The sequence below is a fragment of the Eptatretus burgeri genome, chromosome 5, assembly GCF_056783735.1.
Source record: "Eptatretus burgeri isolate ZD-2024b chromosome 5, Ebu_testis_v1, whole genome shotgun sequence".
Taxonomy (NCBI): Eukaryota; Metazoa; Chordata; class Myxini; order Myxiniformes; family Myxinidae; genus Eptatretus; species Eptatretus burgeri.
The window spans coordinates 77,028,820-77,051,406 of NC_140965.1; the positions used below are offsets into that span (position 1 = coordinate 77,028,820).

The 22,587-nt window shown below is 42.9% G+C and overlaps 1 protein-coding gene across 1 annotated transcript in view; it reads left to right on the forward strand.

Annotated features, from left to right (window-relative positions):
- LOC147026739 (uncharacterized) overlaps nt 1-22,587 on the forward strand; it is a 120,662-nt gene that overhangs the window by 84,279 nt on the left and 13,796 nt on the right. The window contains exons 9-10 of the mRNA XM_085883586.1: nt 6,088-6,238; nt 8,312-8,367. Coding sequence (XP_085739712.1) covers nt 6,088-6,238; nt 8,312-8,367 — 207 coding nt within the window. The remainder of the gene's footprint in view (nt 1-6,087; nt 6,239-8,311; nt 8,368-22,587) is intronic.

The window sequence follows — 22,587 nt, forward strand, 5'->3', positions numbered from 1 at the left end:
AGAAGCTTCGAGATTGATAAATAAACCAAGTTTTGAGAGAGAAGAGGTTTTTTCAGAGAACTTTTCTGCAATTCATATGAAAAAGGAAAGTATTGTAATGGATAAACCAATTTATATTGGAACAGCAGTTCTTGATTTATCAAAGATATTGATGTATGATTATTTGTATAATGACTTAAAGAAAGAGTATGGTGAAAATGTTTCATTGTTGTATATGGACACTGATAGTTTTATCCTCGATATAAAAACTGATGATGTTTATGAAGATATGAAGAAAAATATTGGAGTATATGATACAAGTAATTTCAGCAAGAAGAGTGAGTTATTTTCCAAAAAGAATGAAAAGGTTATTGGTAAGTTTAAGGATGAGTTGGGTGGAAAAGTAATGAGTGAGTTTATTGGATTGAGAGCAAAGGCATATGCTTATAAGTATGGTGATCAGATTGATAAGAGGTTAAAGGGAATAACGAAATATGTAATAAAGAAATCAATAACTTTTAGAAATTATTATAATTGTTTGATGAATAAGAAAGAAGAATACAGGAAAATGAATACAATGAGAAGTTATAAACATAACATATATAGTGAAGAAGTAAATAAAAAGGCATTAGGAGCCTTTGATGATAAGAGATTTATTTTAGATAATGGAATAGATTGTGTTCCATATGGATATTGTATGATAGAGTGAATAGAATAGATTGTGTTTTAACGATGGGAAGATGGGTTAGGGTTTTTTAAGGGCTACCGCCGCATTTTTTTCGCAATATATAAATGGTTAAACCAAGTATTAATCAAACTAAAGAGTGGAGAAAATCTCAGTCTTGGTATATAAATGGAAAACATAATGAATGTGAAAAATATCAAATAAGTCTTATTGAAAAAATAACTAAAACAAAGGTAGATAAAACAAATAAGCGAATCAATTTAAAAAGTAGTAAGTTAGAGGATGTAAAGAAAAAAATGAATATCCTTGAATGGACTGAAAACTTTGATGGTTATCAATTGAACAATGAAAAAACAATTTACTATAATCTCAAAATGATATGTGGCTCAGGAGGTGGTCAAACAAGAGCATTAAGAGAAGTTTATCATTTCGTAATGGCACAAAAGGGGTATCTTAAAAAATATAAAGATTCAAATGTTTTGTTTGTCAATATTTTAGATGGGGATTATTGTGCAAAGAAAATTAAACTATTGAAGGAATTTGAGAATGAACAAATCTTTATAGGTTCAATGAGAGCTGATCAACCTCCAGGTTAAAGGGGAGACAAATAAATATACCTTGGGATAGCCTGGTTATATATATACAAAGCCTGGTGTTGGCTTAGTGGTTAGGGTGGTGGCTTGGGATCCCAGTGTCCCGAGTTCGAATCCCGCTCAGCTGCTGAATTAACACCAGGGGGTTGACTCAGCCTGTCATCCTTCCGAGGTCGGCGAAGTGAGTACCAGTGTACTGGGCCGGTGTATACCCCGGTTAGAATAGGTGTACCATATCCCTGTGTTGTAAGAGGCGTCCAGGAAGGGCATCCGACCATAAAACATTGCCTCACAAAAAGCCAAACCCCTGCACAGCAGGGAAAAACGGATAAAAAGGGGGTTTATTTTTAGGGGAAAAAAAAATGGAATCGCTGAAAATCCCCCATTCATTTACATGGGGAAAAGTGAGCTAGAACCAGTATATTCACCCTACTTACGTGATTACAGACAAACAAAAAAATAATAATAATAAAAAAAACATACAAGCTGACTAACATATCTTGCAAAAACTTCGTTTTGGCAAGATAACAAGCAGTCATAGACTGGTACTTACAAAATCGTCAACTTGACCTCTGACCTTGTCAAATAAAAGCTGTCTCTCGAGAAGGTAGCGACGCAAACCAGAAGTTTCTACGATGATTCTGTACCAAACCATCAAAAATCGAATGTTTGACCTCACTGTGACTTTGACCTTTGACCGATTTTGACCAAAATCTAATCAGCACTAGCCATCACCTTCCTGAATCACGTGGTGTAATTTGACATTGGTAGCTTCTTCCGTTCTTGAGTTATCATGCCTACAAACAAACACACACAAACAAACACACGCGCACACACACACACACACACACACACACACACACACACACACACACACACACACACACACACACACACACACACACACACACACACACACACACACACACAAACACACAAACAGATGACAGAAGTCATCAATAAAGATTTCGTAAGTAATAAATACAATTTCACCTGCACTTCACATGTCTGTTTTAACCGCAGTTAGAAACTGGCCACAAACTAGAAGGGCACTCAAAAGAGCACATACCTCTGCCAGGCTGATTAGTTTACGTTTTGTATCCCACTGATAGGCCGGATCTGGATTTGGATCTGAACTAAAATTTAATCAGCTTGGTCTTGTCACGTAACCAACTCATCCACCAAGTTTTGTTCAAATCAGTCCTTAATTTTTTGAGATATTTTGCTATATATCATTTTAGCCCAATTACTCAATGTTGAAGAATTTTCGGATCTTCACCAAAATCGAATCAATTCTTCCTTGTTGCATACCCGACATGCCACCAAGTTTTGTCCGAACTTTCCACAACTTTTTTAGATGTCGTGCTAGATGTCATTTGAGCCTCATCACTCAATTTTGAAAAGTCATTTTCAAATTTCTCGGATACAGATCCGGATTCGCATCTTCACCAAAATGTTATAATTTCGTCCATGTCACATACCCAGGCTCCCCACCAAGTTTCACAAACATATTGTGATAATTTGTTCACAAACAAAAAAAAACAAGAAAGATGGCGTGCATAGCACGATAGTTGCAAAATCCATAAAACAAGTTTGACCTCAAAAATAATTGGTGGTTGACTTCAATGAGAAAATATGCAAATCCTTTTCAAATTTCAAGTTGATTGGATGAAAATTCATAATTTTAGAAATTCGGCCTATGTTGACTTTTTGGCCTATATTGACCTCAAAAATACTTGTTCATTGAATTCATTGACCTGATAAAATCCTCTTCAAATTTCAAATCGATGGGATGAAAATTGAGGATTTTAGAAATTTGACTTAAGTTGTTAACCTTTGGCCAAAGTTGACCTCAAAAATAATTGGTGGTTGAATTAATTGACCTCAAATATAAATTATCTTCAAATTTGAAGTCAATCAGATGAAAATTGAGGATTTTAGAAATCCTGCCTAAGTTGTTGACCTTTGACCTATGACCTTTTGACCGGTGTTGACCTCAAAAGTAATTGGTGGTTGAATTCAGTGACTTGATATGCAAATCCTCTTCAAACTTCTACTCAGTCAGAAAGAAATTTGACAAAGTTGGTGGCCTCTGGCCTATTCTTTCTAACCTGACCTTTTGACCTCAAAAACAATAGGCTTCTTGTTTATGATGAAATCTTCCATGTGGTGAAGTTTTGTGAAGATCGGTTTCAAATTGTGACCTGTAGGTGATTGACATACAAACAAACAAACAGACAGACATACAGACAGGCAGAATAACACACAAGACCAACCAATATACTTGAAAAATCTTCGATTTTCACAAGTAGCAAATAAGCAGACAAACAGATAGACAGGAGTGAAAGCAGAACCTCCATCCAACATCCACAGATGGGAACATGCCATTACATATGGAAACTGGCCACTTAGTAGAAACTGTCTACTTTACGAACTGGCCATAAAAGAGAGTTTTGCTATGTTTTGCTGCAGTGGTTCATTGGTTTTTACAATTGAAAAAAAGAAAAAGGGCAATCAGAGATTGTAGACCCTCGCCAGGACTTGTTTTGTGTGGCGTTTGTGTACTGGTGTGTTACGTAATTAATAAGAGACATAACTAGAACTGCCACTTTGTAACTGCTGGCAGTGATGACCGGGTATCAAGATGTTCCGCTTTGATGCAACTCCGCTTTGATCGGACACTTGACCCTGACCCATGACGTTCATTATTATTCAATTTAATTCAGAATGGGATTAAAATGAATTCAATTCAAATCAAATGGAAGAATAAATAGATACAATCCTGCATTGGAGTCACCAGAAAGAACCCAAAAAAGCAAAGATGAAGTCATCAGGAGGAACCTGGATAGCATTGAGGTTTCAGCTGCTACTCCTCCACACTCAAACCCATCCAGGTGCAGCCAAGTAAGCCTTATTCAAAAAAAAAAAAGAACCCAGATCAAAAATATTAAATAATTCTGGCTGCCAGACCATGTGTCCATTCAGGTTGCAACTTCAAACATTTATTCTCCACTACCATTAGATCATAATTCTGAAGATTCATGTTGATTGATGAAGTGGTTCAAGAGAAAGAATTTTTTAAAGATTTTCGTTCAATCCAATTTGGCTGCCAGACCATGTGACCTATCAATTATTAGTGAATGCCCTCGTATTTGCAAGGCTTGGGGAACATTTGTGTGAAGTTTCCCCTCAATCTGTCCAGCCGTTCTGGAGAAGAAGGTTTTTTTTTTAATAGGTTTTAGGTTAAATCCAACATGACTGCCAAACCATGTGACCTATGATGTCATATGTGACGTTTTGTTCCTCTTGGATAGGTGGTCAAAATGTAAAATTTCGCCCCGTTTCTGTTCAGCCATTTCAGAGAAGAAGATTTTTGAAGGTTTAAAAAAAACAATAAAAAAAAAAAACAATATGGCTGTCGAAACATGTGACCGATGACATAATTTTTTTTCTTTTCTGTGGACCATTTTATTCCAAGAAGACCCTCAATTTTTATACCGATTGAATGTAGCATTATATTAAATATCCCAGAAGGACACGTACTCGACTCGAAACTATCTCGCCAAGGTTTGAATCTGCCCGAACTACATACTGTCGTCCTTGTGTTATTCAGGCAGAGTGATTCATCTACTGTCAATTGGATGGATGTTAAGCTTGGTGTCCTATCTGCTAATATTAGTTGGTTGATGATAAAGATCCCACGGTGTCCACTGTGAAGAGTGGATGGGTGGGTTATCGCTGGCACCCGAACAAAATTCGCCTACCAGGGGCACTGCATTAAAAGTATTGCAGCACCCCCACCGACATGATGCAAATCGCAGTCACGTGCTGCATATGAAAGAAAAATAATAATTTATTCCAAAGAGGGTTCTTCATAGCAAGACTTTATTTAACTTGTATTTAAGATCCACTAAAAGTTATGCAGTGCATGCAGATGGCTACACGCTGCCACATGTTCTCCTTTTATTGAGTCTCGTTACAGCTTCCTTTTCTTCTTTTGTATGCAGTGCATGGCTGCGAGTAGCATCATTGGCTGAGGGGGCACCGCTGTGCCGGAGATGGATTGCCCACTGTAGGTTAGAGCAGGAATTGGGAATTTAGTGAGCGTGCCAACAATAGCTTGCTAACTCATCGCAAATGATACCATGGGATTCATAATATCCACTAACTAATGTTGGCAGACAGGATACCCAATTTAACATCTCTCCGAGGGATGACACAAGCATTAATGAATTTCCTTGCTTGCAAAATGCCAGGTTTATAGCTGAGACGAGATTAAAACTCAAGCTCGACAGCTCAGTGACGAGTGTGCATCCCTCAGTACCCCTGTTCTTCATTGCACGGCCCACGAGCCACTGGCGGCTCCTGGTGACCTAAAGTGCGGCCCCTGACATGCGGCCGATAATAAATATGAAAACACCCCATCATAATCCGTCATGAATGCTATCAAATTGACCCAGTGGTTTAAAATGAGTGTTCCATCGTGAAACATAAAAGTTACGTAACGACATCAGGATATGGTTGCAGTGTACAAACAATTAAGCTTGCAGCCCAGTTAATCACAACGAAGAAAAGTATGTGGGGGAAAGGCCTAATAACAGCCATTATGGAGTCCTGCAGGCTGTGTGGCAGCTCTCACACTGATGTCTTCTCGGTAAAAGTGCCCCCCCCCTCTAAAAAATAGTGAAGATCACTGCTCGAGGCTATCCTGCCAGCCCACCTTACTGCAGCTTTTTCTAGCACTTTAATCTACTTGTGCATGATATATCTTCCACGATAACAATCCTTCTCTAATCATACCTTGTGCTGCTCTTGTGGATCCCAAATTAGGAAGGCAGGCTGGCACGTGCCGCAGAGGTCATGTTGTTATATGTGGAGCAGTTGAGGCGGACATGTGCACGTGAGCAGACTGAACTGTCTGAGCTTCGAAGACTCCTTCATGACAACACTCGCTCATCAGCTTCAAGCGCAGACAACTTCGGTATGTATCAAACAGAAAGCATGACACAAAACATGGAGGAGATCTTTAATACCTCAGTGCTTCCATTAAAAGTTATCGATCCTGGCTTTGTCCTTATGGATTATAACACCAGACTCCTCCTCGCTGTAATTGAGCATCAAAACCTGGAGGAGGAAACCATTTGTTGTGTTAATTGCTCTGCACAGTCAAATGGCTGACACCCTTTCAAGAACATTTGGAACAGGGTGTAGGTTGCCTTCCAACCATATCAAATGCAAGGCTTTACCTGAAAGAGTCAGTTGTTGTCCTTGTTCAAGAATGGAACTCATCAGACTAGAATTCACGAAAATTCCCTGAGAATTTGGCATGGGCTTATCAGATCGTTCAAGTCATTGCGAAACTCTCATTGCAGATGGGGGGGGGGGGGGAGTGGAAACTCTCCTTATTGAGGAGCTCAAAATCTAGTTGGATAATTATTTGTTATGCAAATTTTCACAGGTGTTGAGCATTGTTGTTTTTTGTTCTTGATTCTTAAACTAGCATTAGAATTTCATGTCTTCATACTCTTCGATTGTGATGATCCCTAAATATCTCTCTACTCTTACTCATAATAATAATAATATAATAATAATAATAATAATAATAATAATATTGTAATTTTGCATAACTTCTGTTAGTTTCACATGTTCTTTTATATCTTCTACTTTTCCAAAACTTTCTTGAGTTTAGCATAAAATAGACTGAAAAAGTCAAGTTAGTATGATGAGGGGCACTGGATCATTACCTTGGATGGATACAGTTTGTTTATTTATTTTCTTTGTAAACAACAACAGTGATTAAACAATGCCCTGAATCACTATGCCATCTTTTACAGCTGCTCTAGTTTCTGAGCTGTATAATTGTTGAAATTACATTCATCATATTTATTGGACAGCGATAGCAAAGTCTATCTTAAAACATACTCCATCATTGACATGTAATCATGTAACCTTCCATGAAGCCTTGTAACTACATGTCTATTAATCATGTACTGTTGGAACGTCAGGTGCATGCTGATTACACGTACATCTATTAATTATGTACTATTGGAATGTACCTTTAAAACCCATTGACCCTTTAAACTACTGAGACCCCGTAGACCCTTTAAGAAGATCCCCCAAAACCCATAAGACCCTTAAGACCCCAAAAATCCCTAAATAACATTGAGACTCTGAAGACCCTCAAGAGCCTTTATGAACCAAAGACCCCCAATACCCTTTCAGACCCTTAAAACCCTAAAGATCCTTTAGACCCTGGAGACACCTAAGACCCTTTAAGATCCAGAAGACTCTTTAAGACTCAGAAGACCCTTAAAACCCTTGAGACTTTTAAGACCCTTTAGACCCCAAATATCCTTTATGGGGTTTAGGGTGTCTGTGGGGGGAGTGGGCGGGGGAGGAGGACACAAATTCACTATGATAATAGCACCAAGAAAATACTCCAATTCACTATATGAATATCATAGAAGTGGTAGCATAGTAGAGTATCATACTGTTTGTGTGTTTAACTTTGAGGCAATCATTAAACGCTGGACAGAATTAATTGAAAATGGGGCGTTGTATTTGGGTGGCAGTAAAAAAATTAATTCTCCCAGAATTGGGAACGTTACAAGAATTGAGCCGCTGGATGCAATGAGTTGAACACTGGTGGTGGTACTCTTGGTGTGCATGGGAAAGTTTGACAGGCAAAACAAAAGCCATTGTTCCAGGGGTTCAGGGTTGGGGGAGGATCCAAAGTTTCTCTATGTAAATGTATTTCAAACAACACCACCTGCTGGTGACTTGTATTACAAGTCATAATAATAAAATTGGGGGAATTACCACGTCCATAAGGATGGGTTATTTGCTCATCGATGAAAACAACAAAAACAATCATAAATAACAAACTTTATCCATTTGTACCTGATGATTTACAGGTGAGCATGATCATGAGAATTTCTTTATCATGGTATGATATTACACCGATATATGACATGATATTTGAGACATCCTAATCACAAAAAAATGCTTTTAATCATGGATATATAGATATGTATTTATATACATATATTTACAGATGATCCATTGGGAAGAAACAAGAGATGCCTGTCCATGTCTGCTTCTTCGGGAAAGGTATGCAAGTCTCCACATATATTCATGAAGAAGAGTGCTCCAAATGACAGTTATCTTTTGACAGCATGAATCTGCTCATATATCACAAGCAGGACAAATATATTTGGAGACAATGGTGTTCAAGGGGGTTTTCTTAAAGATTTTGTCCTACACAGGTAAAACTAAGCAGAGATGTTAGTTCCTTTATCTTTATGTAGATCCCACATTACACCTCACCCACTGCACCCCAATGCCCACCCGCTGCACCCCTGTCTCCTCCCCATCCTCAAGCATCGATTCATTGGGACCATACTCTGAACAGAGCATCGGTGCTACCAAAGCAGTCTTCTGGGCTATTGGGCACAATCCTGAATGGGTCGCCACTCCAACACAGAATACTCAAATGGCTCAATCATGCCAGCAAGCTGGTACTCATTTTGCCGACCTCGGAAGGATGACAGGCTGAGTCAACCCCACCTGGTATTAATTCTGTGGAAAGCAGGATTTGAGCTCACGACCCTCGGGTCCCAAGCCCACCACCCGAACCATTAAGCCAACACCAGGCATATCCTGATCCTGGTACACTGATGTGCATGGTGATGGCATCACAGAAAACAACACGCATTTCCACCAATGCCAGCGAAGTATGTGAAGTTCCTGGTGACACTGTGCATGGTGAATGTGCACTGTGCATCATTCTTTTGGCTCAGAAAATACTTTTTAACCAGACTACTACAATTCACTATGCTTCAGTTTTGATCCCTAGTCCATTTTATCATGAATTTTAAGGACATTAGTACTGAATAGTCAGGTTGACATAATATATGAGATTTAAACCTGGGATTCCACCATTCCAGGCTGTGTGCTCAGATGGGAGCAGCAAAAAAAGCCAATGAAATGGTCCAACTTGGTGGTGCAAAAAATGTTTTCTCTGAAGACATTAAGACAGACCGAAGAGATAGCTCCTAGTGTAATATTGTTTATTGGTTTCATGTTTGCAGATGAAACAGTTGGCTTTATGGCCAATTAAAATGACGTTTCATGTCCATGCATTATTGTCAATGGAGCACCAGTTTGAAAACCTGGAGGGAAGAACAGGATTTCACTGTTTGTTTCAGAGGTGGAAAAAGAGTGAAACAATTCATACAATTTGAGGTCGGGGCACAGACTGTCAGACTGTTGTATGTGCTGGGCAGAGGAGTGGTTTGGGGGAGGTGGTGGACTTGTACAGGCCCTTCATCTCAGTCTTTTAATGATAAACACATAATTATCAAGCGCTTGGTCTTTCCCATCATCAATGAAGGCCAATGGGATACTGTTGATGAAACTTAAGATTGTGAATAAATGATAATTTAGATGGCATGAGTGGTTGGGCAAATCCAAGGAATTAATTAGCACAGCAATGTATGCCTAATTAGTACCTAGGCAATTGGAGGATAGCTCCAGATGTCATCATTTCAAGATGGCTCATGGCAGATGGCCAACAACAAGAATTTTCAAGGAGTGGTCCAAGGGCAGGCAGGATGGCCTGGAGGGATGCACACTCGCCTCTGAGCCATCGAGCCTGAGTTTGAATCTCGGGCAGGAACAAACTGTCATCCTCATGTCTCCCAGACAGAGTGAGGCATCATTTTGTGTGTTCCATCCCTCGGATGGATGTGAAACTGGACATCCAGTTTGCCAGCATTAGTTGGTGGATGTTAAAGATCACACAGTGTCCATTGCAAAGAGTAGGCTAGCTATCACGAGCAACTTTGCCATATTCCAATGTCCTGACCTAACCGACAGCGAGAATTGCAACAGCGGTATAGCCATGCCCCCAGCCAGCAATGCCACCCACATCCTTGCAGTGCAAATGGAAGCAGAAAAGAAGAAGATGGGTGGACATGTCGAAAATAACTTGCCAAGTTAATTTTCAAATTTTCGACCAGGTGTCTTTTGCAACTGAGAAGGTGGAGATGTTTCTGGCAACCCTCGATTCTGATTCTGCAACTGGACTGGACAGCATCAGCTCACATGTCCTACTACCTGCTCTGATGCTCTTGCACATCCTCTTTCTGCTCTTTACACCCTATCATTTTCCCTAAGTCAGCTTCCATCCACTTGGAAATCCACCAACATCACCACGTTACATAACAAGGAGCAAAAACTGATCCCTTTAACTACAGACCAATCAGCTTACTTCCAATCATCAGCAACATCATGGAATCCATCATCACAGTTGATATGAAATACTTTCTTTTCTCCAATGGCCTCATCTCAGATCACCAATTCAGATGAAGACCAGGTTACTCTACCTTAGACTTGCTGCTTCCACTCTCCCAAAAATGAATGGAGGCCCACAATGTCAGACATGAGATCAGGGCCATCTCTTTAGACATATCTTGAGCTTTTGACACAATCTGGCTCCCAGATTTTCTCTCAAAACTCTTTGCCTAAGGCATCCAAGGCCAACTCCACACATGGCTACTGGCTTCTTATACTCAAGAACAAATGTGTGGCTTTCAATGAAATCCGTTCATCCCCTCTCCGTGTTAAGGCTGAAGTGCCCAATGCAGCGTTCTGGGCCCAGTCCTATGCCTAATCTTGATCAATGACCAATCTGACTCTCCAGAAAATCCCTTATCTATTTGCTGATCACTCCACACTCTGTCATGACATCCCACATCATTTAGATAGGCAGACAGCAGAATCTTCTCTCTGTTCAGACCGTGATAAAATTACAAGTTGGTCAAACACTTGGAACATGTCTTTCAATCCTGACAAATCTCTCTGTCTCTCTATCTCTCTGTCTCTCTCTCTGTCTCTCTGTCTCTCTCTGAGAGGTCCATCAGACAAACCCGTTCATCAACTTTCTGAACAACCCTCTTGAGGAGGTTCAGTCACTCGAATGCCTGGGTCTCACTTTCAGCCATTATCATTCTTGGGCAAACCACATTTCAAAGCTTGTCTCCAAAGCCAGCCGCTGATTGAGCATCCTCCATTGTAGAAAGTCCTTCCTTGGCACACCTGAGCTCCAATCCACTAACAAGGCATAATGCACAGCTTGGCAGAGTACAGTTCCCCCCCCCCCCCATGCTAGCACCACTGCCTCACACTTTACCCTGTGGAAACCAAGCTCTTCAAGGTCATTGGAATCTGCTGAGCCCATGGGCCTTTCACTTTCCCATCACACACATGTCGGTTGTCTCTGTCTCTGTCTCTGTCTCTGTCTCTGTCTCTGTCTCTGTCTCTCTCTCTCTCTCTCTCTCTCTCTCTCTCTCTCTCTCTCTCTCTCTCTCTCTCTCTCTCTCTCTCTCTCTCTCTCTCTCTCTCTCTCTCTCTCTCTCTCTCTCTCTCTCTTTTTCTCTTTTTCTCTTTTTCTCTTTTTTTCTCTCTCTCTCTCTCTCCTTCTTCCTCAACTCTGGTCTTGCACCCTCTGTTCTTTCTGCAGAAAACATGTGGTCCACTTTCCACATTCTTCTGGAGAAATCCCCAAAATCCAGAATCACTACTCACCTCCACTCAATTCCAAAAAAAATTCTAACCTGCAGAATCAACTTCCACACTCTCTTCAATCTCAATCTTCCTTCAAGGTCTTCAAAACACCTGTTCTCCACCATCACCATCATCTCCTATCCAAAAGCATGATCTTTTCTACCACCTCCCCACCAGGAGAGCCCCCCTCCCCCCTCCCCCCCACCCTCACCTCCCGCATATGAAAAACACTCACTCATACTGTTCTGCACTGTCTCATGCCTGCGAGAGGCAGCACACGTCTCAGGCCACGATGAGCACCAAGCGTCGGGAACATGCATGTGAGAGCACCCGATAGGTTAACGACCACAGTCGGGTCGAACATGCCCATTTAAGCAATGCTCGAATGGAGGGAACATGGAGAGGAATTCCGCCAGACCGAGGGATGATCGAACAGCCGTGGGGTTGAAGGCAAGACTGATGGGGTGAAGGAGGGACTGTTGAAAGTATGCTTGATGAATAGGGAGATTATTGGTGGACCGTTGAAATGGGCCAATGGGGTAAAGGAGGTCAGGTCAGGCCAGATATGGGAGCTTGTGCCGGAGCAGCACATCGCTGTGTTCACTTTCTGCTGGTACTCTGGGGGCCTCTGTCTGGCAATCCCCCAGGCAGATGCCCATCTCCTTGAGATGCGGAGCAACCTGCTGCAACCACGAGGAATGTAGTCAGCCCATTGGCCTCCTCCACTCATGAGGCTCCCTCACTGAGAGAATCTGGTGAGCAGAATCAGCATCAGGAAAATGAGTCGCATGTCCATATAGGTGCAACTGAGGCTCACAGACTATGCAGGAAACAAATCTCATTTGAATCTCTCTCAGCAAACACTCATTGGACACGAAGTTCAACCAGTGATAGCCAAGGATTCTCAGAAGAGACCTGGTACCAAAGGAATCAAGTCTCCATCTCAGATCCTTGGTCAGAGTCCAAGTCTCACATCCATCGAGCAAGACTGGAAGCACAAAGGACCTGAAGACTCGGACTTTCGTCCTCTTGCACAGGTACCAACAGCCCTACATCCTATGATCCAGTGAATCCATGACTCCCCAGGCCCAACCCAGACGTCTATTGACCTCTGGCTTACAGCCAGCAGAGCCATGAATATCACTGCCAAGGTAAGTGAATCTCTCCGTGACCTCAACATCCTCACCACAAACAGACACAGACAAGATAGCAGCATCGAAGATGTCATTGAAAGCCTGGATTGTAGTTTTGGCCGGGGAAACCTGTAATCACAGCAGCTATGACTGCTCATTCAGCACCTCGAAGGCCCCAAAAAGGATCTCCAGAGTCTCCGCAAAGATGACTGCATCATCTGTGAAATCAAGGTCTGAGATCTTGACATTCCCAAATGATGCACCGCAGCTTCATCTCTCTGATGTCCTCCCCAGAATCCAGTCCATACAAGCGCTGAAAATTATGGGGGCCAGTACACACCCCTGAGAAACTTCAGTTACAACTGCAAATAAGTTGGAGATGGTACTACCACATCTCACAGCACTCTCAGTACCAGAGTATAGTTCAGACATCAGATTGATCAGTTTTGGTGGAACCCCACGAAGACGAAGAATCCTCCAGATGGCATCCCGATTCACTGAATTGAACGCTTTGCAGAGATCAACGTAAGCTGCAAGCAGCCCCTGCCGAAACTCTCATCTGCGTTTGATGAGGATCAAACTGCATCTGAAGGGCAAGGGTACGGTCAATCGTTGACCTCTTTGGTGTAAAGCCTGACTGCTCTGGGCGCTGGTGCTCAAGCAGATGGTGGCGAACCCAATCAAGAATTATCCGAGCAAAGACCTTGCCTGGCCCTGAAAGCAGCATCACCCCTCTGAAGTTGTTGCAGTTGCGGCGATCTCCCTTCCCTTTCCAGAGAGGAACAACAAGGCCCCTCTTACAGTCATTTGGGATGATGCTTGTGTTCCAGGCAGAGCACAGAACTTCATGCAATGACATGAGTGCAGCATTTCCACCAGCCTTGAGAAGTTCAGCATGGATGCCACAGATCCCTGGAGCTTTTCCCCATTTCAACCGATTCACTGCAGCCCGTGTTTCCACAAATGAAGGTGTATCACAGTTGATTGGAGAGTCAGCAAAAGGGATGGTAACATCCCTGACATCCAACTCAACAGCTGGTGGATCAGCCTGGTGCAAATGCTCAAAGTAAACATCCCAACGGGCCTTCCCTTCGGACTCCTCTGTCAAGAGCCCTCAACCCTCCGCTATAACTGCAGTACACTGAGGGATGGGCTTGGAGGAACACAATATGCGAATTCCCCTGTAAGCAGGACCAGAATCACCTCACCACAGGTGATGCTCTACCCCATCACAGATTCCTCGCACATAGGCCTCCTTGTCCACCCTTAGCACACATACAGTTTTATGCCTCAGCTCCCTGAACAGCTCAGCTCTGTCATTAAGCCTGGCTCTGCGACTCTGGTCAATGGTATCCAGTGTCCTTTGAGAGACAAAATTCTTCTTTGCCCTACGGTGAATTCCATGATATCCACCAGCAACATCAAGGATGGTCGTCTTGAAGGCACTCCACAACTCTTCAGGATTCCCCAAAGCACTCAGACCACCCAAATCCCCACACAGCCTGTTAGCAAACTCCTCAGCTTCCCTCTCATCCTTGAGCTTGCTAACATCCAGCCTAGGCTGGGGTGGTACCATTCTCCTGGATTTAAGCTGAAACTTCAGAGTTCCTACCACAAGCCTGTGGTTGGTGTTGAGGAACTGAGCACTCTGGTAGACCCTGCAGTCCTGGATCATCCTCCAGCGACTATCAATGAGCACATGGTTAATCTCCTTTCCACACCACCAGCATTGGAATACCAAGTCCAGTGATGAGCCTGTGGGCGCTGAAACCACGAATCAGCCACCCTTAGTCCATGACTTCTTGCAAAGTCAAGGAACTTAGTGCTATTCTGGTTCACAGTTCCAGGCCCATGGGGACCAACACATGTACCATAACCATCCCTATCAGTTCCAGTCGATGCAATGAAATCCCCCAAGATTAGAAAAGTATCTTGCCTGGGGCACTGAACAACCACAGACCTGAGCGTGGCATAGAATGCATCCTTCATGGTGAGATCTCTCGCTTCATTCAGAGCATATACAGAGACCAGAGAAACGACTCAGTCTCATACATTTGTTGATCGGTGTTACCTCAATTACCATTGGAATCAGCTTAATGCACACAGCTACAGCAACTTCTTTGGCATGGTAGCCATCAGAGTGACCAGACCAATAGTAGATGTAACCACCCACCATGATCTCACCACTATCTAGTTTCCGAACCTTGGAGAGTGCTGCAATACTGAAGTTCAAAAGCTTGAGCTCAGATGATAACAGAGACAGGTGATCATCCTCTCTTTGGGACAGGACATTCCAGGCACCCACCCGAAGGTACCGCCTCAGGTTAACCCAAGGAGACCGCCCTTGGTGTACAGCACCCACCCCCCCCCCCCCCTGACACACGACCGCATTCTGACCCGGGAAGGCTACCACATGGTTTTTCTCGTATCATCAAAGAGTGGAGATCCTGAATGAGTTGATCCAATCCCGTCATCCAGTGAGCTTCCCTGAGGATGGCAGCTGCACAGAAGGTACTCCCATGGAGTGCGTTTTCAATTTTCTTTTTGGTTTTCTTGTGTTTTGGGGGGTGAAGGGTTTTATGGTGGCCAAAGTGCAAATCTTGCCACCAACCTCCTCAAAAAGATTAACCCAACTGTCGGAGGACGTCCGCAGACAGTTGGGCACTAGAAATAGATGGCTGTTGGCTCACATGGAGCTCCTCCATCCTTTGACAGGTTTTTTTTTTAATCCTGCTTGGTGTCCATATCGTTCACTCTCCTCACCAGAAAACCTAGTGGGGGGACGGTTTATTCGCCGACAACCCGACCATGGAACAGGCTAGTACAGGTTTACATTATACCTGTAGCAAGTCACAGATCTGATCTGGCCTGACCTGACCTGGCCTGGTAAAGGAGAGAAGATTGAAAGTAACAGAGGAGGAGCAGGGAGACATTACACTGGAAAAATATAGCCTAGTCAACGCATGCCCCCAAAATAGCCCTTCGACAAGGAACCAAGGACTATTGATACAAAGACAAATGAGATCCTCGGGTCAACTACATTTCCTTGTATGCTCTCCTCCTGGGGTAGGTTTTTCAAAACCATAACAATACCATTATCAAATCAAACTCCACTAAAAGACTTAGATCAAAATCATCGATCAGAATTGATAAGGATGAGGTTCAGATCAATCCCCAACTTCTGTTTCAGAGACTTGTTATTATTGAGACTCAGGTAGGTGATCTCACTGATGCTTTCAAGCATGAACTTTGCAGCTACCCATCTACATTATTCAGACCTAAGAATGTTCTGTTACCCACTGACAAGCCGAAGTTAGTGAAGGCTATTTGTGATTCCGTCCCATTGAATGAATGTGGTCCTGGTGTGACGATGAGACACCATGTCTTGGATGGTGGTGCCCTGCTGCAGATAATTTTGTGGGCCCATCGTGATACCTTTGAATGTATTGCTCAACAAGACTGCCATTATGTGATGAAGTATGGAAAGGTGACAGTAATCTTCAACAGCGACATGGAAAGCCCTTCAATGAAAGATTGTGCCCACTTGAGGAGATTCATCAAGACTGTGGGAAGGAGGGTGACTTTCACTGGGGAAATGACATTGAAAATGAAGAAGAGCGAATTTCTCTCCAACAACGAGAACAAACAACATTTCATCGACTTCCTTGGCAACAGATTAGAGCATATCGGATGTGAAATTCACTTTGCTGAGAGTGATGCTGACTTGTTGCTTGTGAGATCGCTGTGGTGTTGGCACTGCTGAGTGACATGGTCCTGGTTAGAGATGACACCGACCTAATCATGCTCCTCTGTTATTACGCAGATGCACAAGCTCATCGCATTTCTTCACGCTCTAACCAAAATCCAACAGCAAGAGCAGTCTGAAGTTCCTACACATCATGTCAATGAAAAGTGTGCTCCACCAATTGGTGCACAAACACTTCCTATTTGTTCATGCAATACTAGGATGTGATACAATGTCCAGGATATTCAATACAATGTCCTGAGCTCCTGACCACTTACAAAGCTTTCGTCCGCAGCCTGATGGAGTACTGCTCTCCCCTCTGGGCTGGTGCTCCTGCCTCTCACCTTTCTCGGCTTCACGCTGTGGAAACCAAGGCATTTCAGATTATTGGCAGCTCCCGTGATGAGGTCGAGTCCTCGGGCCTCTAACTGCAAGCAGGTCGGTGGTCTTTCTGTCTTCTTCCGTCTCCTCTCCAGTCTTGCTCCCCCCCCACCCCCTGTTCTCTCTGCGATATGTCCCCACTACATTTCCACAGGGTGCTCAAGATCCGCCAACAACCCCATTTCGATAAAACTACGAAAATCACGAATGACTGCTGATCTTGACTGTTTCATTCCTCTTTTTTCCTACCTTTGGAATAAAATTCCCTCACTATTCAATCCCATTCTTCCCTCCAGGCCTTCAAAACAGCTGTTCACCACCACCTGTCATCCCTCATCCAAATCCTTGATCTTTTCTACCCCCCGTTAATCCACTCCAAGCCAACCTCCTTCAAATTCCCTGCTTTCCTTCCTGAAAGTCCCTGTGGTGTCCATCTTGTATTCCCCCATGTTCCCCACTGTTTTGTCTTTCTCACTCCCGCCCCTCTTGTCTCATGCCCCTTGCTGTGCATTCTGTGTTAGCTCTCATTCGAGCCTCGACAAGGTATACAACAACAACAAAAAAATACTGGCAAATCAGTAGCATTGAAGCTAATTCTCAAGAATGGTGCCTTCAAAGAAGTGGCAGAGAAATTTGATGATCACAAGTCTACCCAGTTGGACATTGTGTCTGCTGGTGAAAAGGCACTTGCCATAGTGTGTGGCAGACAACTGACTGAGAATCTTAACTCAAAGCGATACATAAAGTATCTCAAACTGATTGCTGTGAGTCAAGTGCAAATAAATCCATCTACGAATGTTGCCTCCTACATAGTCAGCAGCCAAATAACACAGCCACCGCTTGTATCACCAGGTAAAAACTTGGAAAGGACGCTCTCTCAATCCTTTGGAATGGGCATGGAGGATCAGTGGTGGGATGATGGTGCCTATCCCAACAGACTTAGAAGCTGCTCCCATATCCTTGTTAGAATTTGTGCACTGTGGATGGAACTCCGGATATGGAACAACTCCGGACGTTGAAAGTGGCGTATGCCTGGTGTTGGCAAAATGGTTAGGGTGGTGAGCCTGGGATCCTGAGTTCAAATGCCAGTTGGCATGTTGAATTTATACCAGGTGGGGTTAGCTCTGCATGTCATCCTTCCGAGGTCGGCAAAAGAGTGCCAACATGCTGGTATACTGTGTCAGAGTGGCTACCCATCCAGGATTGTATCCACTCGCCAAGGAGACTGCTCGGCAGCACCAACGCTCTGCACAGAGTATGGTCCCATTGGATGGATGGACGGAAAGCGGAGTAAGCAAGGACTGGATGATACTATAGCTTGCTCCGAATGTCGGGGCATCTATGATAATAGCACTGTTGGTGAAAAAGGCCCACAAAACCCAGATGATCATGAGCAACCGATTACATATTGCAACATTTATCCCCCCCCTCCCCCCTGAGTACTCATGTGTATTCAATCATCAAAGTCATTGAATCTGTAATTCTGGTGGCAAAACTTGACAGACCATCCACCCATATTATGATGCACAGTGTCAGCATACAAGTTTCCTGTCATTATTGGCATTATGGGGAAAGGGTACCTTGCGTTTGAGTATAAGGAAGTGATTTAGCATTTCAGGAATGGTTCAGGTGAAAGATTGACCTTCGAAATGTTGGTAGAGCTACCTAATTCATCATTTTGCTTTGAGCACTGCCTAAGCCTGTTTTGGAGATTTTCCAAGGGTCAATAAATTGACCCCTCATGATACCATTGTCCCACTAAATATATCTTTCTAGATTTTTGACATGTGATTCTTTGGTAGATTCTGATTTAAAAAAAAAAACGTTGAATGGTTTCTGTGTTAGGTATGATCATATTTTCACTGGACTATAGGGAGTGGATGTTTATCGTATAGTTTAATTTTGGGAAATTTGCAACATGCTCCCTGAGAGGGTTATTTCTTTGGTTTACCTTACAGGAGAGACATTTACTTAAAGCCGCTGAAAGCTTCAGTGAAAGCATTAAGGATTGTTAATAAGATCAACATTTGGTTTTTCCTCTCCCCGAGCTTTTGTAAGCCAAGACCTCGTTGATGGGGTGAATAGGTGTGGGGGTGTGCATGTGTCGAGATCAGGGTTTGCAATCAAGCAATGACTACACCAATCGTCGTAGAGAAGAGCTTTTAATACGCACCAAAAGTGTACACGAGAGTAGAAAGGCACAGAATACCTACAGTATACCAGCTCAGTCAAACTCTGGCCCGCAAGCAGTTTGGTTTACTTTATATATACTTTTCCTGCTCATCTGTTTTCATGATTTTTCCAACTTCCATCAGCTTTATATTTCCTTTCTAAGATATCGTATTCTTTGAAAGTAACAACACCCCAGCAAATATTCTCTCCTGGCCTGACAAAGCATTGATCTTTTCACAAGCAAGAAGATCTGTTCTTGGTCAGGCAGATCTTTATCACAATATATATATATATATATATATATATATATATATATATATATATATATATATATATATATATATATATATATATATATATATTACCCTAACTGCAAGATGTTCCCTTTTGAACTATACCAAAACAGTGCTGATTTATGATTGGGCTTCTCCGAGCCCAAGACTCAAAGAATGTTGTTACAAGGGCCAACAAGAAAGCCAGATGTTCAGCTGCACGACAAAGAGACAGGGACAGAGACAGGGACAGAGACAGAGACAGAGACAGAGACAGAGACAGAGACAGAGACAGAGACAGAGACAGAGACAGAGACAGAGACAGAGACAGAGACAGAGACAGAGACAGAGACAGAGACAGAGACAGAGACAGAGAGAGAGAGAGAGAGAGAGAGAGAGAGAGAGAGAGAGAGAGAGAGAGAGAGAGAGAGAGAGAGAGAGAGAGAGAGAGAGATAGAGATAGCCGACTTGCTTTGATTACCAACAGTCAAAACCGGTAGCTTACTGAGAGCATCTTAAATGCTTTGGCTTCCTCACTTAAATGCTACATTCAATTTTAAGAAAAGGTAATCCTATTAAAAATGGCTGCTCTCATCTTGGGAGCTGTTCAACAGCTCCACATTTGCCCCTCTGTTACTTAGAAACATAGTGGAAAAGGAACACCACAATTATAATAATTTTTAGAGATGGAATCTTGATGGAGCGGCAAGGTGGTAAAAGGTAGCCCTTTCTATAAGTGGCCCACCCTTATGAGTAGCTCCAAGTGGGCCATAACGTCATGAAAGCTCCTCACAATAATGATGCAACCAACCGTGTTGATAATTTTCCGTGCCTCACTCGGTTAAAAAAAATATTTCTTTTCCAAAGCTTCTCTCCGTATTCAGGCAAACTTCACGCAGCCCGACTCTCCCAAGCAAAGATCGCGCACAGCCCGCACTTCACAGCAGGGCACCAACAAATTCAGCACGATAACCCGCTTTTATGGTCAATTTTAATCCAAATAATTTATCCTGACAGATAGAGGCTCATATAAGGACAACAAACATGCTCCTCTGTCCGCTTTCATACAAAAAAACTTGATCACGCCAGGCAGAGGATTAATGCTCCGTGACAAGGTCCGCAATGGACGCGTGTTCAAAGACCACTAGTCATTTCCCCCAAAAACATTTCTGCAGCTTGCCTAATGTCTTTGTCCTGGTTCTTGGATGTCATTGTTTCATTCACCGACGAGTGAAGACACAGCACGCCTCTGGGCACAGCATGTGCACTTCGACACAGCTCGACCCCACCTTTTATCCTACCCCTCCTTCCTTCGCACCTTGGTCCCGCGTCTCTCCCCATCTCCACATCCACAACAAACTGCGTACATACGTTCGACCCACACATTACTCACGTATACAAATCAATTTAAACACATTTCAAAACTATTTGACTCTATATTAAATTACCTTTTATTTATTTCCAACCGCGATTAAATAATTCTCAATTTAATTTGTGTTGTATGGACTCCTGGACTTGGAGATCACAATCAAGGCTTTCTTCGGCACATCTGCCACAAATTTTCCCGTTGACTCGTTTTTGAGTCGTTAAAAAACTCTCAAAGAGGAACACGACCCCCACCTTTACCCTTCAGGCAAGGCGCACACATTCCTCCACTTCACCATGGGGCATCCTTCCCTCTGTGGGTTATCATTCTCACAATGGGGGCATCCTTCCCTCTGTGGGTTATCATTCCCTCCCACCTTCCATTTCCACACATCGTTTTCACGAGCAGCCGAGCTTCGTCCGCTATTCTTTCAGCACCTCGCATTAAATTTCCAAATATTATCACATCAGAACTAATCTCAATTCCTGTTCTTTTAATGGATATTTTACCGATTTTGAGTTGGCTGCACTGTAACCTTCCCTTCCGCCTGCGTTTTTCCGCCACCTCCTCACCGGGAAGGCAAAAGTCGTGGCCAGCGACCTCGTACCTTCCAGGTTTGGACACAACCTCGACGGATAAAGGAAACCCTCAGATGGGTTACCTGGTATTCTCTCTTGATTTCCCCGCTCTGTGCACTGCAGTTACACGGGTGGGGCAAGGTGTTTTCTCAACTTATTCTTTTAATCTTAACACTTACAACTTTTCTTTTTTGTTTTTCCAACATTATTTATTTGTCATGCTTCTTCCCTACACATCTTACAAGCTTCAAGTTTGGTTCGGGTTTATTCACAAATGCATATCTTAACGAATCTTATTCTAGGAATGCATATGGGTACTTTTATATTCATTCATCGCATGATTCTAATTGATCACATTACCTTGGTCTATAATTTCCGTTACAGCTTTATTTTCCCACTTTCCCTGAATCATTTCTAGAGTATTCTTGGACTGGTCAGTGTTTTGCCTGGGGTGGTCTCGGGTTGGGTTGAGTGTCTTTCACACCTTTCCATGAACCCTCACACTCCCTTGCACACCTTCCACGTCCTCAATCTCCCACAGAAATACCTTGTCTCTTGGAGATTTCTCAGATTACCCTCCCAGGGTTTGTACCTTGCAATCTCCCCTTTAGACACTGTTCTCCAGGGATTTCTTAGATGAGCCTGCAAGCATCAACTGCAACCCCCCCTGCGAACACTTAACCCCCCGGGGGTACCCTTCTTTTTGATGCGCACAAAGCTCCCTCTTTTCTCGTTCTTTTAAGATAAGTACAGATCACAAAGAGCAGCGAACCTTTATGTCCCGGTGCGAGAAAAAGAGGCAGTTCTTACCTTATCTTTAAGCCGGCCGGCTGCTGTCCTCTTTTTGTCTCACCAAGCAAGAAGTTCCCCTCTTTTGCTCTGTTTTTACCCCTTGCCAACTATGCCAAAATGTCGAGATCAGGGTTTGCAATCAAGCAATGACTACACCAATCGTCGTAGAGAAGAGCTTTTAATACGCACCAAAAGTGTACACGAGAGTAGAAAGGCACAGAATACCTACAGTATACTAGCTCAGTCAAACTCTGGCCTGCAAGCAGTTTGGTTTACTTTATATATACTTTTCCTGCTCATCTGTTTTCATGATTTTTCCAACTTC